At 38.1% G+C, this 16,143-nt stretch overlaps 1 protein-coding gene across 1 annotated transcript; it reads left to right on the forward strand.

Annotated features, from left to right (window-relative positions):
- The first annotated feature begins 1,062 nt into the window (after positions 1 to 1,062).
- CCT5 (chaperonin containing TCP1 subunit 5) lies at positions 1,063 to 9,643 on the forward strand. The gene is made up of 11 exons (XM_007427554.3): positions 1,063 to 1,247; positions 2,495 to 2,555; positions 2,649 to 2,813; positions 3,129 to 3,327; positions 5,057 to 5,249; positions 5,429 to 5,578; positions 6,590 to 6,709; positions 6,792 to 6,977; positions 7,752 to 7,889; positions 8,568 to 8,748; positions 9,306 to 9,643. Exons 1-11 carry the CDS (start codon positions 1,143 to 1,145, stop codon positions 9,431 to 9,433), a joined length of 1,626 nt encoding a protein of 541 aa, XP_007427616.1. The 5' UTR covers positions 1,063 to 1,142; the 3' UTR covers positions 9,434 to 9,643.
- The last annotated feature ends 6,500 nt before the right edge of the window (positions 9,644 to 16,143 follow it).

The raw sequence follows: 16,143 nt of genomic DNA on the forward strand, positions 1-16,143 counted from the left end.
CCATCATCATCTTGCAGAGAGTGAAGTGCCTTGAATTGCTACATCTGATATTGCAGAAAACATCAATTTGGCTCAAATTGCACAAAATAAATCCCTCTGAGCTCCATACAGTTTGTACTGTTTAAAACTCAGTTAATCATAGAAGTGAAAAAAAGTTGGTTAGCTGAAAAATATACTGCAGTCTTGTTATAGGCAATTCTGAAAACCTATATTCGTCTCTTGTTTTCTGTGGTCAGTTTACTTCTACACTGGGGAGAATATGAAGACTAGTTTTCAAATTCATAATGTCGTTTAAGTCTCTGAATTTTACTCTAACTGCGGTTTAACACTACTGTATGTGATTTAGATGAGCACTACAGAAATGTGCATTGGGGAAGGCAAATTAGTAGCGAGTGAGGCCAAAGTAATCGCTAAAAAAATGCACAGTCCTTGATGAAATTATCCGGACTCCGCACCAGTATACTTCTCAATTTGGCTTGGTGAGCTGTCAGAAGCCACACAGCCCACATTCATGGATATCCATACACCTAGTCGTGCACAGAGTTGTGCTGAAGGATCTTCCACCTGTGGAGAGAGGCAGGCTTGGACTGTGAAGGCAGTGCCTGAGAAAGAAGTCCACATTAGCATCTATAGTGGTAAGCCATGACTGATGTCTTGGTGCAGTGTTTCTCAATTTCAGCAGCTTTTAGATGTGTGGACTTCAACTCCCAGAAGCTGGCGAATTCTGGGAGTTGAAGTCCACACATCTAAAAGTTGCTGAGGTTGAGAAACATTGCCTTAGTGGGATGTGTACATGAAGCCACTGGCTTTTTAAAATGACCACTGGATAATGCAATGAGTGAACGCAGCGTGTGCATCCCTTAATTGGTTCCTAGCTCTATGGCCTGAAGGGGAGGCGGTACTTTTAGTGCGCGTGCGCGCTCTCATATACCCCCCCCCGATGCTTCTAGAATGTAGTTGGTAACACTGACTTGGAGGTGCAGCACAAAGCGAACGACAAGGCGCATGCGCTTCTATTGTCTGTGGGTAAATCCCGCGAGAAGAGAGTAGCTTGTGTCGGGTGGGGCGGGTCCGCGCGGCTCTCTTTCTTTCTTTGCCGTTAGTTGCGGCCTCGTGCGCCTTCCTTCTGGGGATCGACCAACATGTCGGCCATGGGGACTTTAGCTTTTGACGAATACGGGCGGCCGTTCCTCATCCTCAAGGACCAGGAGCGGAAAAGCCGCACCACGGGCTTGGAGGCCCTCAAGGTAAAGATCGCGGTGGGAAACGGGTCGGACGACCGTCCCCTGCCTTCTGTGGGCCCCTCCGGTATTGCTCCTGAAACAGGGCATTCAGGTTCAGAAGTGTGAAGTTGGGCCGGGCCCTTTTCCCCGCTCTCAGCTTAGCCTGCCTCAGCGGGCCGCTGTGTCGGAAAAGTTGAGTTCCCTCCCATACACGCTATTCGAGGCCTTTGGGGAAAAAATGGAATTTCTGTTCGAAAAAGGGAAAAGGAGCAGTAGCGCGACCATCTGGAGCGGGATTTATTATTAGGGTTGTGTTTAAATTTTTACAGGTTGTTTTCCTTAAAGCATCAGGTAATTGGTTGCTTATGGCAACCTAGCAGTCTAGGAGTCAGATGTCAGGGCTGGGACAGGTGGTAGAAGTGGGCAAAATCACGTCTTCGCAGGCAGCCTCTGCTACCTTGTGGGTCAGCTGCAAGTAGCTGATCGTCTCCTGTTTGCTGAGTCCACCCACGTTGGAGCCCAGCTGTCGTGACGCCAAATTTTGACAAATGGCACAACCCATGTATCAAAACTAGCATCCACATGGCATATTGAAGAAAACGATTGGTGCATATTTTCCTGCTACCTGGTGACATTTAGGGGAGAGGAAAAAAAAGGCGGGGGAGTCCAATCTGTTTCCTTAAATTACTCTCACACACATAAATAAGAACACCACCATTTGGCATCAGTGTAGCAGGATAGGGATTGGCAATGAGGACAGCAAATTGTTATGCCGGTATAATTTTTTGTTGGCTTAAGGATGGGTGTATAGCACTTTAACTTGGTCCTGGGGAAGAGCCCTGACACTGACAAGGCACCTGAAAAAATGTGTATGACCTTAACTACTTTTAGCAGCTTTAATTCTGCATAGCTAGAATGGCCGGTGGAATTTTGATACCATGGTGGCAGAGTAATTTCTGTATTGTGACTTTTGTTGTTTCTGGCAGCATAAAATTCTGTTTTGCTCCTGATAACATTTGATAATATAGTAACACTTGCTAGAAGATATGGACTAGGGAAACAGTATTATGGCTGTGAAGATCATTCAGATGATAAGGTTGACAGCATTCAAGAAGAAAACACCTCAAAACATTTAAGTAACCGCATTTTTTGCAAGGCTTATGCAGCTGCTTTGAAAGGTGCTCGTGGATGTTTGCATGTGTGTGTGTGTGCGCAAACATGTAGTATTTTAGCATTTGAAAATGCTGAATCTATATTTGTTTTTCTTATAGTCTCATATAATGGCAGCCAAGGCAGTCGCCAATACACTTAGAACATCACTTGGCCCCAACGGTAAGCAAAATGATTTATGCTGTATATTTTTAAGTTTTTTACATTCTAAGGTTTTTTTAATGTATATTGTTATTGTTTAAATGTTTATTATAGGCCTCGATAAGATGATGGTTGACAAAGATGGTGATGTGACAGTAACAAATGATGGTGCTACTATTTTGAATATGATGGATGTGGAGCATCAGATTGCTAAACTTATGGTTGAGTTGGCAAAATCGCAAGATGATGAGATCGGGGATGGAACCACAGGTGTTGTTGGTAAGATTAGTTTGTTTTGTTTTCTTATCAGAATTTTACTTAATTGAACAGCATTTACTTCTTTGCAACAACTAACAAACTGGACTTTCATTTTCATAACACTACCTAAAACAGATACTTTATTTTCATACCTAAGGTTATTTCTACTGCATGTTGGGTAATTCAGTTCATTTAGCTTTTGTTTGCTTACAAAAGAATTAATAGATATTTGTCAGAACCTAAGCAAGTAAATGATAAATTCCCATTAAGTAATTGTTTTACATTGTCTTATAATATAGTAAAATGTATAACATTGTAATATGTAATGTTCTGTAGTTCTTGCAGGTGCGCTACTGGAACAGGCAGAGCACTTGCTAGATCGTGGTATTCATCCAATCCGAATTGCAGATGGTTATGAACAAGCTGCTCGTATTGCTATTGAAAATTTAGATAAGATCAGTGACAGTTTTCCTGTTGATCCTGCAAATACGGAGCCCCTTATTCAGACAGCAAAGACAACTCTAGGCTCAAAAATGTAAGTAGTTTTTAAAGAACTAAGGGAATGGCAGAATTCATATTGCTCATTGTTTTGAAGTATACTTAAAGACACAAAGTTCCTAAAGTAGCATATTTCTGCAGAAATAAATATTAAATGTAGAATTGTGCCTTTTGTTATTTACATGTGTAAGTTTGGATAAACAAAATATTTAAACACTATGTATTAAATTCAAAATGCAAAACATTACATCTAAAACAATAATACCAGCATAATTAAATATAGAAGCAGCTACAAAGTCAATGCAAATATTACCCTACCAATAAAATCCAGTAATAAACAAGAAACAGAATTGTAAAATTAAACATCAGGAAAGAGCTAACTGAAAAATAAAGCTGTTAGGAAGGATTTAAAAGTCTGAGAGAATAAGGTCTTAACTTCAGAATAAACAATGTTAGCTGAATCCCCTAGAGAGAGAGTACAGTAAAGGGGCATTACTGCTGAAAAGTTTCGCTTCATAGTGGCCACCATCCCAGCTGCCAAGTGAGAGGGCTTTTGATTAAGAGCTTTTAACATAGAGAAGACCTGTTGTATGCTAGAGGTGTGGGTGAGCTCTGCTGAGCAGATGAGATAGCTTAGAAGCAATTTTATCAGTCTCCCAGGTCATCTCTGCATTTTGTAGGCTAATCAAGATTTTAGCAGACTTTTCAGCCCCTTTAGCCAAAAATCTGCCAGATCCTCTGTAATCCATCCTGACACATGTCTCATTCTGCAGAGGGGCAACTACCTAAGTCTAAATTTCAAAATAAAGTGATCTGATTCTGACACTGCTACCAGAATTTAGGATTTTTTTCCCTAGTAGAAAAGGGTCCATCTTCCTTACTAGTACAAAAGTCTGAATGGACGGAATGCAACTTGCTACACATATTGAGATGCCTGATTATTAGGATTTAGCTCTTTGTGTTCTTTCTATGAACATTCTTAACACCTTCTATAAAGCCTTTCATGTTACAGGGCCAAGCTATCTGGGGGGCTGTCTGTCTCCTGTAGTTTCTGTCTGTCCTGTTTCATCCTATAGAGTTGGCAGGCTCTGGGTCCAGTCAATTAAACCATGTCAACTAATGGAACTCAGGAAATAATGCCTTTTCAGTCAGAGATCCTGCCCTCTGGAACAGCATGCCTTGAGAGATTTGTATTGCCCCTTCCTTGACATTGATTAAACAAGCCCTTTAACCTGATTTTTCCCCAGGTCCCTCACTGGTGGGCCCCTTGAAAGAATGGCGTTATATCAGAGAAAGTGTTTGTTTTACTCTTTTTGGGATGTTCATAATTTTTTCTTTGTTGCACATTTTAGTCCGTTTTTAATACTGAACACCACCCACATCTGCCATGGAGTCAGGCGTCCTTACAAATTTCATAAGAGTGTGTGTATAAAAATAACTCTGTCACCTGGAGAAGAAGTGGTAGTGAACAAGTGAGAGAATCAGGTGGTTACCCTTTCCACTAATAGCCATGTATAACATAGTGTCTAAGTGCTGAATGGTTTGGATTTTTTCCAAAAGTGGCAGAATTAAGCTCATTTTAAAAGAGATGTAAAATAACATAATTTAACCTTATGCCAAGTATAAATTTGCTTCAGCATTGTTCAACAGTGTATTTGGTATACTGTACATTCTCCCACATCTTGGTAAAATAACTTTGTTCTATAAAATTTGATCTTATTTTAGTATCTGAATAAGCTTGAATCAGTGCTTCCTTTTGTATTTAGAATTAATCGTTGCCATAGACAAATGGCAGAAATAGCCGTTAATGCAGTATTAACAGTGGCAGATATGGAACGCAGAGATGTTGATTTCGAGCTGATAAAAGTCCAAGGCAAAGTTGGTGGTAGACTGGAGGACACCCAACTGATAAAAGGTGTTATTGTGGATAAAGACTTCAGCCACCCACAAATGCCTAAAGTGAGTGATCTTTGGATTGGTGATAAAGTGTTTCTTGTACTTAAAGTAATTAAACTTTAAATTTTCCCTTTGCTATTTTATTATGTTAGCTCCTTTATGATAAACATACATAATTAGAGAACAATTAATTTTAAAATAACAGGTTACTGCCTCTTAAAATGTAACCCTTCTTTCTTCAGGAAGTTAAAGATGCTAAAATTGCAATACTAACCTGTCCATTTGAGCCTCCCAAACCAAAAACTAAGCATAAACTTGATGTTACATGTGTGGAAGACTTCAAGGCATTGCAGCAGTATGAGAAAGAAAAATTTGATGAGATGGTGAAACAGGTTAGAAGATGCACTTACATTAATATATTTGTTGGAGAGTAACAAAAGTTTTATAAATTTTCAATACATTTTCTGTTTTAAACATCAACTTGTGATATTCCTGTCTTAATGATAATTGAATAATAATACAATAATGATTATTACTGTACTCAATACTGAATTCTATTTTTAATCTTTTTTTAACTAGGCTATCCCTCCCTCCCTCCCTCCCTCCCTCCCTCCCTCCATCCATCCATCCATCCATCCATCCATCCATCCATCCATCCATCCATCCATCTATCTATCTATCTATCTATCTATCTATCTATCTATCTATCTATCTATCTATCTATCAATCAATCAATCATCTAGGAAAGCAGGGTACTGTGACCCACATAAAATATGAAATTTGATATATTTGCATGCTTCTGATGTTATTGATTATGGGGAAATTCTGTAGAATATTTTGCTTATCATATGCATCTAACCCCTTGTCTTATTTCTTGGGTCATATTCCTTTTGTACTTTTGAACATATTTTGGTTAAATGTTTTTATTTTAAGAGCAAAACCTAGTATTGATAGCCAATTAAGAAGGATCACCGACCTTTTGAAAAAACGTGGCTCCTCTGGCAAAAACCTTTGGTGGGGGGGGACATTTCTGTTTCCAAAATGGGAACTATGGGAGACGTTACTAGTTACAAAGCACAAACATACCAGAATGTTTCTTATCGTTCCTGTTTAACTTCATCTTTATGGTGGGGTAGGGGAGCTGAGTGGGATTTCAAGATGGGAGGGGAAAAGGTCAGGTGGCAGGGTCATAGCACATTGGTGTCCCAGATGCCATTTTGGGGAAATTAGCCCAAATTTCCCTATGTACTAAAAGATAATTAAATTATGTTATCACTGTAATGGTTTTTGATCTGGGAGTAGCTTTGCTGATTTCAAATTGAGTCTGTTGTTTACTCTGTGTGCATTGCAAATATTTTTTAAAGGAAAAAGGATAGAAATAAAATTAATACATGTATTTTTAGATCAAAGATACTGGTGCAAACTTAGCTATCTGCCAGTGGGGATTTGATGATGAGGCCAATCATTTATTACTTCAGAATGAATTGCCTGCTGTTCGTTGGGTTGGTGGCCCTGAAATAGAAGTAAGTATTAAGTGTTTATTATTTGTGTTTCTTGTATTAAAGATCTTCTTTTTCTCATAGATCTATCTTTTTTTACTTTCAGTTGATTGCCATTGCAACTGGAGGACGCATTGTTCCTCGTTTCTGTGAGCTAACGCCTGAAAAATTAGGATTTGCTGGCATTGTCAGGGAAATCTCATTTGGAACAACAAAAGACAAAATGCTTGTGATTGAACAATGCCAGAATTCCAGAGCAGTGACTATCTTCATTAGAGGTGGAAATAAAATGGTGAGCAAATTCAAGAAAAGTTCATAGAGGGGCACTAGAGGTTTCAGGGTTGGATTGTTATTCTAAATAACAGTCTTTCTGCTTTCTTAAGGTGGCTAATCATTAGTGAATGCAGGATTCTCAAAGTATTGTGCTGGATATTTAATTTGCTTTATACTTTTTGCTGTTCTTTTAACATGGACATGCTTTATACATAACTTTAAAAAAATAAGACCAATTTGCTATCTAAAGAACAAAATAGGCATCTTAAACTCCACAAGGTTGGAGGCACAAATTTTGTCCCTCTAAAAAGATAAATGGAGGGAGTCAGAAAACTCCCTTCTGTGTCCCTCTGAGCAGGGCACAGAAATAAAAGTGCAGATGTAGGCAGAAAAGAATTTCCAGCTCTGCATTAGCAGAAGCATCTAAGCTGTATAGCAGTATTCCCATGTTCTTTCTCTTACAGATACAGGGATTGTGTTCTAGATGTGATTTGTAACTTTTCTTGAGAGCAGGGAAGAGCATCTGTCTTTCTGTAAATCCAGTGCATTTTTTGTGTGTTCCACTGCTTTTGATCCAGACAGAAGTAATTTGAGAAATGTTTTTGTGAATTACTGAAATACTTCTCAGTGAACTTATATACAGGTCCACTGAGTTTAGTTTGGATTACTCAGGTAATGGGAGTACGATTGTAACTTAAAAGTTTTTTGTTAGGACACGCAGCTAGATGAGACTGAAGCGTTAGGTGTAGAACTTCATCTTCTCATATGTTTGTCTTGCTTCCTATAATCAAAGATAATTGAAGAAGCCAAACGCTCTCTTCATGATGCATTGTGTGTAATCAGGAATCTCGTTCGAGATAACCGCATTGTTTATGGTGGAGGTGCTGCTGAGATTTCCTGTGCACTGGCTGTTAGTGAAGCTGCGGATAAGGTAAAAACATGTTATACATTAACTATTTTTTTTATTTGCAGTTGTAGAACTATAGAAGCTGAAATGCTGCACTGCAGATTTGATTTTGTTTATACCTAGTGTTTTTGAGGGAGCACCTATAAGCATTCTTTTTCTGTCAGTGTATGTGTAGTTAGAATAGTTTTGTGCTCATAAGTTGATGGATTGTTTCCTGGGCTGATAAAACAAGAGTATTCAGATGATTAAAAATGTTTTTCTGAGTAAAACATCATTCATTAGTAACAGTTTTCAAAATATTTTTTGAATGCAATCTAATCTCTAGAAGGCCAGGTCTTTAGACCTATTGATAAAAATAAACACCACAATTCCAGAAAAGAAGTTACAGGGTACTTCGATTTGCAGTATTAATGATTATCCATGGATTGTCTTTGTCAAGAGCAGCACAGTTTGCTGTTGATCATCTGGGTGAAGTTTACTACCTTCTTGGTAGAGTAATCAAAATAAATCCCTTGGATTAAAATAGTGTTTTTAAAACTGAAGAGAATAAGTCTTCTTTGTGTAGCATAGAACTGATGCATCTCTGCCTTTTCAAAGACAATAATGCAGGAAGATGTTTCAACTTTAAAAATCAATATTCTCCATTAAATCATAATTGCTTATGATTTAATTGCTTATTCTAAGTCTGATACTTGATTTTAGTGCCCATCACTGGAGCAGTATGCCATGAGAGCTTTTGCTGATGCCTTAGAAGTCATTCCAATTGCACTTTCTGAGAATAGTGGTATGAACCCCATTCAAACAATGACTGCAGTACGAGCTCGACAAGTGAAAGAAAACAACCCTGCTCTGGGTATTGATTGCTTACGTAAAGGAACTAATGGTGAGAACTTATTTTTCTAGATGTGTTGGCATTGTTTTCATTTAAGTGTCAATCAACATAACCATAGCTTTAATATGAATTCGTGTGTGTATCCATATCCTTATGTTGTGGTAAATACATTATATAGTCTCATTGTTCCCCCTAGATACACAAAAGGGTTTTGGCTAGATTCAATAAAAGATTCCTTTAGGATCAGTAATAAGCAGGGCAAAGTTGCTCCTGCCACATACCCTTTCCTTGGATAAATTCAAACTGAAAACTAACAGCCACAGGTTTAATAAATACTTCAGGCATCTGCAAATTGAGTCAGTGCTGCATTTGGCAAATATGACTAATGCTTGTTTTATAGAAATGGTGGCTTATCAACTATGATTTCCTTAAACTCTGTTTAAATACAATGGCAAAAACTTAATATAAAAGCCAGAAATAAATGGGTGAGGGCCTGAGATTTGAACATTGTTTTTTGTTTTGTTTTGCATGGTTTTAGAATAAAATAACTGCAACTGTGCTTTTTTTTAAAAATGAACCCAATACATTCAAATTTCCTCTCTTTGCAGATATGAAGGAACAAAATGTTATAGAAACTTTAATTGGCAAAAAGCAGCAGATCTCTCTTGCCACTCAGATGGTTAGAATGATTCTGAAGATAGATGATATCCGCAAGCCGGGTGAAACTGAAGAATGACCATGTAAAAGCTGAAATGTATTAAATTAAGTACCACATCAACAAGATTCTTTTCCGTAGGCTTACTTTGTTTGATGTTACTGGATCAATAAATTACTAATGAGGCCTCAATACTTCAGATGTATCATTGAGCATTTTTTAAGTTATACTGTATTTAACCTTCCATTACAGAGTTCCTGTAGAAAAAATAAACCTAACTTGTTCACATTATTTGCAGCCCTAATCCGTTCTGTTATGTAGTGAAGTTAATGTGACTTACATAAACTGCCTTTTTTCTGAAGTTTGAATTTTAGCAGGGAATATATTTCAGCAGCCCTAGCATGGTTGTAATGCTGCAGTAATCAGAATAGTTAGATGTGGATTCAGAAAAGCAGTTAAAGCACTCTAGCAAGCACTGTCCTGGAGTAGGATTTTATAAATGCCCATTCTCCGGTCCATTTAATTTTGCTGAAATTTAGTTAGATTCACAACTTCATTGGTGCCTGATAGAATGATAAACTTTGAATCTAAATTAGTAATGGTAGCCTGGCCTCCCAGCATGAAGAGGTGTATGTACTATGTCACTCTTATCTTTGTATTAGCCCTAATTGCATTAGATTCCTGCCAGTATGCTTTTAAACATTGGTTTGAACTGTAGCCTTCTTTCACAGACTTACATATAACTCATCCAAAGAAGTGTAGGTTAGAAATTCAGTGAGTTGAAGTAACAGATTTGGAAGGCACTGGATTGGGGAAAGCTGATAAAAGATTTTTAGGATTGAATAGGAACCATTTTTAAAAAATTTTTTGAGTGCTTTCTTATATAGACCACCATAATTCATTATAATTTAATATTACAGAAAATAAAAGAGACCTGCAGCAGAGAATTGCCACCTAATATAGGTTCCTAACATTGTACTCTCTTCAGTATCAGTATACTACTAAAACTCTCATGTCTGTTCATTTGTAACGTTCAATTGGGCGAAATTGAGCATCTTAGGGCAACATTTTTCAGCTCAAATGGGCTAATGTACAGAATGCATCCAAAATCTAGGACCCATTACTGGGATTGAAATTTGGGAGAGTTGTTGCTGCTTCAGTGCCATCGCTGTGCTGCCACGCTCACATGATCCTCCTTTCCAGCACTTCCTGACAGCTTCCCACAAGTCAATGAGGAAGCTGGCAGGAAGTCTAAACTTGATCGTGGGAGGGTGCATGGGTCTGGGAGACTTTACCGGGGAGGAAAGGAAAGGAGAGGGAAGAAGGAAGGGGAGGGAAGGAAGGAAAGGAGGGAGGGAGGGAGGGAAGAAATTTCTAATGCTCCCTGCTAGCTTTCCACAAAGAAAGTCAATGGAGAAGCGGGCAGGAATTCGGAAGTTGCTCCCACTCCCACTGCTTTTTTGCCCACCTTTGGTCATTCTGTTTCTCTGTTAAGGATGCATCTCTGAAACAATGACCCAATGGGTCATGGGTTGTCTAATTCCAGATAAAAAATCCCCTTTCAGAATACTTGGTTCCCTATTCCAAAGATAGTTGTGGCTTTTCCCCACTATTAATCACTACTCTATTGAGCACAGCATCCCTTATTGCAGTTGTGCATATAAATAACTCTAAAATCTCTGCCTCTGTGTGACATGCTTAGCTGAACATACATGTTTATGCTAGTTGTATCCTTGGTATATTCTTCCCTCACCATCCATCCATCCATCTCCAAACAAAACTCTTAATCTGCTTGAAATTTTTTGAGCATGTGTGTTTTATACATTGTAGATTCAAGTCATGCTGGAGTCATGACTACAAAAATAAAATGGAGTTTTAACATTTGGCAGTTTACTTGTGCGGTATTTTGGATTCAGTTGGGAAGAGGTGCTTCAGAACATGCAAAAATGTGAATGCAATACCTGTCTCATTAAAATAGCTGAATCTGTTTCCAGGACTGCCTGGTTACTCCAGAAGCCTTCCCTGGTCTGTTCAGAGTACAACTCTTTCAGCATTCCCTAACTGAGTTTTCTAGTAGAAGAAATGGTGATCCCTTTCTAAGATGAAATTATATACTTGGTGCTACCTTTAACAATGATGAGTCCTGGCATTTCAGCAGCATGTTGTAATGAAAACAATATTTTGCATTTAGAAGGACTTGGGTTCATTCTGTTTCCAATAACTTCATAAGTTACCTATGCTTGGTAATTGGAAGACTTGGTTTATATATACAAGGCTCCTACTTTAGGAAACATTTCTCACCAAAGGGCCTTTCTAATCATGGTCCTCATTCTGAGAAAAGTCTTATATCTGGTCCAGACCTTTCCAAGGCCTTCTATATGTTTGTGTGATGGGGTTATTTGCCCCTTAAATTCCTGTTGTGAATTTCTGAGCATTACTGTTGCAACTGTATTTCTACATTCTATCAAAACAAAGCATGCATTTGGTTTAAATAGCCGTTCCTTTGCACTGTTCACTTGTGGGGTGAAAAAGTCTACACATTGTTTTGTGACTATGACTTGGTCTAATAAGATTTATGGATTTTTTTTTCCTTAAGACCAAAGCAATCATAAGTTCTATATGCAATTGTAGAGTCTAATTAATTTCTTTTTGTAAAAAAACCTCTGGCAATAAGGTTTGGATCCTTAGCAAATTTGGTATAAGTTGCTATCCAGTGATGTAAAGTTTGAACTTGGGAGTTCCATTTTCTATGTAATGTACAGTACAGGGACCTTAAGTTGTTTGAATAAGTAACTGAAGTTTGCACACTTCTGCTTTCCATAATAAACAAGTTATTCATTTTGGATCCTTTTCAGGAAGAAGTAACACTGCAGGCACAATATTTAACTTGATTTGACCTTACATTCATGATTTTGTTACATTGTGAAATAAAGCAATGAGTCTTAGGAGATTTCAAGATCAGAGTTTTCCTTGGTATTGCAAATTATTTCACACATCTGCAGGAAGTTTTACACGATGCAATACCATTATGAGGCTATGAGTTTTAAGATGATAAACATTTGATTCCTTGAAATCAGGAATGCAAAAAGTGTGGCCTACAGCTCAAACCACCTTTTTTGTGGTTGCCAAAGACCAAGTATAGATGGAGTAAAAAAAAGATGACACCAACCATTCTAAGGAAATGTTAAAGGTTTTGTCAGGTCTACGATGTTCAAGCCCCAATACCCTCGTCTCGGAAGGCACTCCCCCTGCCCCTGCCGCACCAGTGAGAATGGCAGAATCAAAGTAAGCTAAGAAAACATTCCCTAAAATCAAAGTATACCATAGCATTTACTATATTAATAAAGCAGTCCTCTAGTTGATATATATCTTGATTGCTGCAGATTCTGACAGGTGTCTTAATGGTAAAATTGTAGCCTTAATCATTACAATATGATAAGAACTATCTTGAACTCATAAAAAAATCAATCAAAGACATTTTTTTGGAAAACTTTTATAGTATTAATTTGCATAGAAAACAACATGTTTTTTGCGCCCTCTGCCTGTGTAAACATCTGCAGAATTGAGCCCAGATAAAATGCCCCACATTGAGGACAAGGTCCTGTGCTTAATAGAATTAACTCTGGATCCAAGCTTTCTATATATGTGGGCGTGCTCAATCATAGCATGTGCTAAAAAAGAAAGGAAAGAGGAACCAAACTTGAGCAGTGGGCCTCCTCACATCTTATATTTTTATAGAAATACAGAACTGAAGTAGAATTTAAATTTTGTCCTGTTTGAACCCTTAATACCTTCAGGTAGTTTTGACATTTGAAGAGCTTCTGCCAGTGTAGACTGCTGTAGTAATTGGACCAAAGATTTAGCTCATATAAATCAGTTTTATACATTTTACAGAGATAAACAAGGAGAGAGAGATGTCTTGCTGAGCAATTCACACAGTGAGGAAGCTAAGGTCACGATGGCCATACCATGTAATTGTGCATGACTAAAAGACTGGAAAAAATGAGACTGACCCCTCATACACCTCTGAATCTGGGTACTAGAGAAGGCCTCACATAACCACAGAGACGCAAAAAGCTGCTTTATGCTGAACCAGACGGTGACCCATCGAATTCTCTCCATACGCATTGACGGCAGCCACTTTCCAAGCTTTGCGGCAGAATCTGTTACCAACTCTGCCTGGAGATTGAACCTGAGAGCTGTTGCATGCAAAAATATCTGCTTGTACCATGAAGAGCAATCCTCCCACCCAGCATGTGGAAGCAGGGTGTGGGGTGACATCTGGTGGCATTTTGTGTCAGCTTGTATTACTGATTTCTTTGAGATTTTCTTCTGAATGTGTTTTTAATTAATTCAGCTTTAGTGGATTATTCACGCCCTATTTACAGCTTTCCTATCCATTCATTGTAAATTATTGGTTGCTTTAGAACTGTTGTAGCACTCAGATTAACCTGATGTAGTCTGTTACTTTGAGATCTGGTTCAGACAAGAAAATAAACTGCAGCTATTTGCATGCAGGCCTAGGGGCATCTGTGTTTGGGGCTTACCTCTGTGCAGCTTACCATGTTGGTTGTTGGATGGCTATTTAAGTGATGAATCCTGCTATGTTACAGGTCTCTCCTTACCTCAGAAACAATCCCCCCCACTCCTCATTTCTCTGCTCCAAACTGTTCCCTTGATGCATTCAAAATACATGTACTATATAAACTTTTTTTTCTCTGCAAGCAGTCTCCAGCTGGCAGAAATATCTGATCTGAAGTAACCCAATACTTACATCTAGCTGTTCCAAACTGCATTCAAAGTTAATGGATGGTAACTAGCAGCAGTTCACAAACAAGTAAAGCCCCCTTAAAAGTACAAGGAAGGAATACAGAGTTGGCTTATTTGATCAAGGTCAAAATAGATATGAAATTATTTCTGGTAGCCCTTAATGGACTTCTGCTGACTAGGAATGAGTTTGGCTTTAAGATTTTATGTCTAGTTAAGAGATGAGATATGGGAAGAAGAGAGCACTTGTATTTTAAGAGATGGAGATAAGTTACCAGAAATGTTTGTACTTGTTGTGATGAAGGGGAGAATCACTTCTTTATGTTTTTTCCCCTTTTTCTTCTTTTTTTCTTTTTATTTCTTTTTCCTTTTTTCTCTTATCTGCACTATTTTTCTTTTTCATTCTTATATTTTTTGTATTTTGTACTTGTTTTTCTAATTGTAATCTTTAATATAATTATTTTAAAAAACCAAGTAAAGCCCCTACCAAGTTTCTCCCACAAAGACAAGATTTTTACTCCCTTCCTCAAAAACAAATTTGGAATTTGTATGCTCTATGCCTAGTTTTAACATAAGTACATATTACCATTTCCCAATTTGAGAGTGTGCTTTGCATTTAAAAACACAACTTTGTTTTAAGTTAGCAAACTTTTACCTTAAAAAGCATTTCATTGTTTTGAAATTTCAGAGGAGTTTTTCTGGGTTCTCCTAAAATCCAATTCTAGTGAGAAAGGAGAAGTCTAAGGGAGGGAAGGGAGGAATGTACTATATTAATGTATAGACGGAGTCCGGATGGGTGTACACCCATGCTCCCTTTTTTCTGTCTCTTGGGTGGGCTACTTGAAATGTATCTTTTTCTTTTTCATGCACTGTGGACTCAGAACAGCCCACATCCTGGATCTCCAGAAATTTATATCAAGCTAAAGTTTCAAAGTCTGACTTTCAGACTTCCAAGATGAGGGTCATTTTAGGGTTGCATGACGCTGTAAGCCACAAATCTCACTTCAAACACATGGGATGGGTTTGGGGAAATGACAACACATTCCACTTACTTGAGCAGTGCAATTTGCTTGTTGCACAATACAGTTTTATCAAGCTTCTTATTTTCCTACTATTGTCTTTTTCCCCTTATTCTCTTTTGCCACGCAAAACAAATTCTCTCAAGTTTAGGCTGAGGTGCAGTACTATACAAATGGGTATGTGCTTTGTTTCATGATGGTGATGGATTTCTAGAATGCTTTCAAAGAGCGAGGACAGCATTCAAAAGAGAAATACAGGTGCATCTGGGTCTCTTTAAAAGAAATCCTACTTCTTAACTGTGGGTTGGTACAAACTGAGGTTGCTAAAGGCACTTTTTACACGTTTGTATTGTTAGGCACTAGCCTTTGTTTATTCATTTACCCAAGTTTAGAGAACCAAATTAACTTGAGACGAGGCATTTTATCTAACAAATGTTTTATTGGGCCAAGAAACATCTGGATGGGTCATTCAACACTGTGGCAAAGTGTTGAAAAGAACCACACCTTGCAAAGCAAACAACAAAGATTTTACAGACATCCACAAACGTAATCAAATTGTACATCCCCTCATCCCCATATAAGGAAATGCAGGGGTGGTCTAAGGGGGGGAAAAAGGTGGATCCCAGAAGAAGAAAGTGAGCTCAACTTTCTTCTCCTGTTACCAAGGGAATAGCCCATATCGGTCCTTATCTCTTCTTTGTTCCTCTTTGGAATTTCTTCTGGCCTTCTTTGTAACTTCTTTAGAATTTGGTGTCTCTGCCTGCCCGGTACAAATCTAATTTATAGCTTACTTGTTCAGTCAGGCATCTGGCTAATTGCTTCTAAAGGAAATGGGATGGGGGAATGGTGTGCTCTCTTGGAAGACAATCAGGCATTCAACAAAGAGATAAGGTGGGGGAAAGAAACGCTGTGCTCCTTACAAAGCAAGTTGATCCTTTATAAATAAGATAGAGTGCACTGTTACATGCATGTTAAATATATATACAAAATATAAAATCATATATT

Source organism: Python bivittatus, unplaced genomic scaffold, assembly GCF_059951505.1.
Source record: "Python bivittatus isolate LINGU-HERP-01145 unplaced genomic scaffold, Pbiv_v1 ctg000960_np1212, whole genome shotgun sequence".
Taxonomy (NCBI): domain Eukaryota; kingdom Metazoa; phylum Chordata; class Lepidosauria; order Squamata; family Pythonidae; genus Python; species Python bivittatus.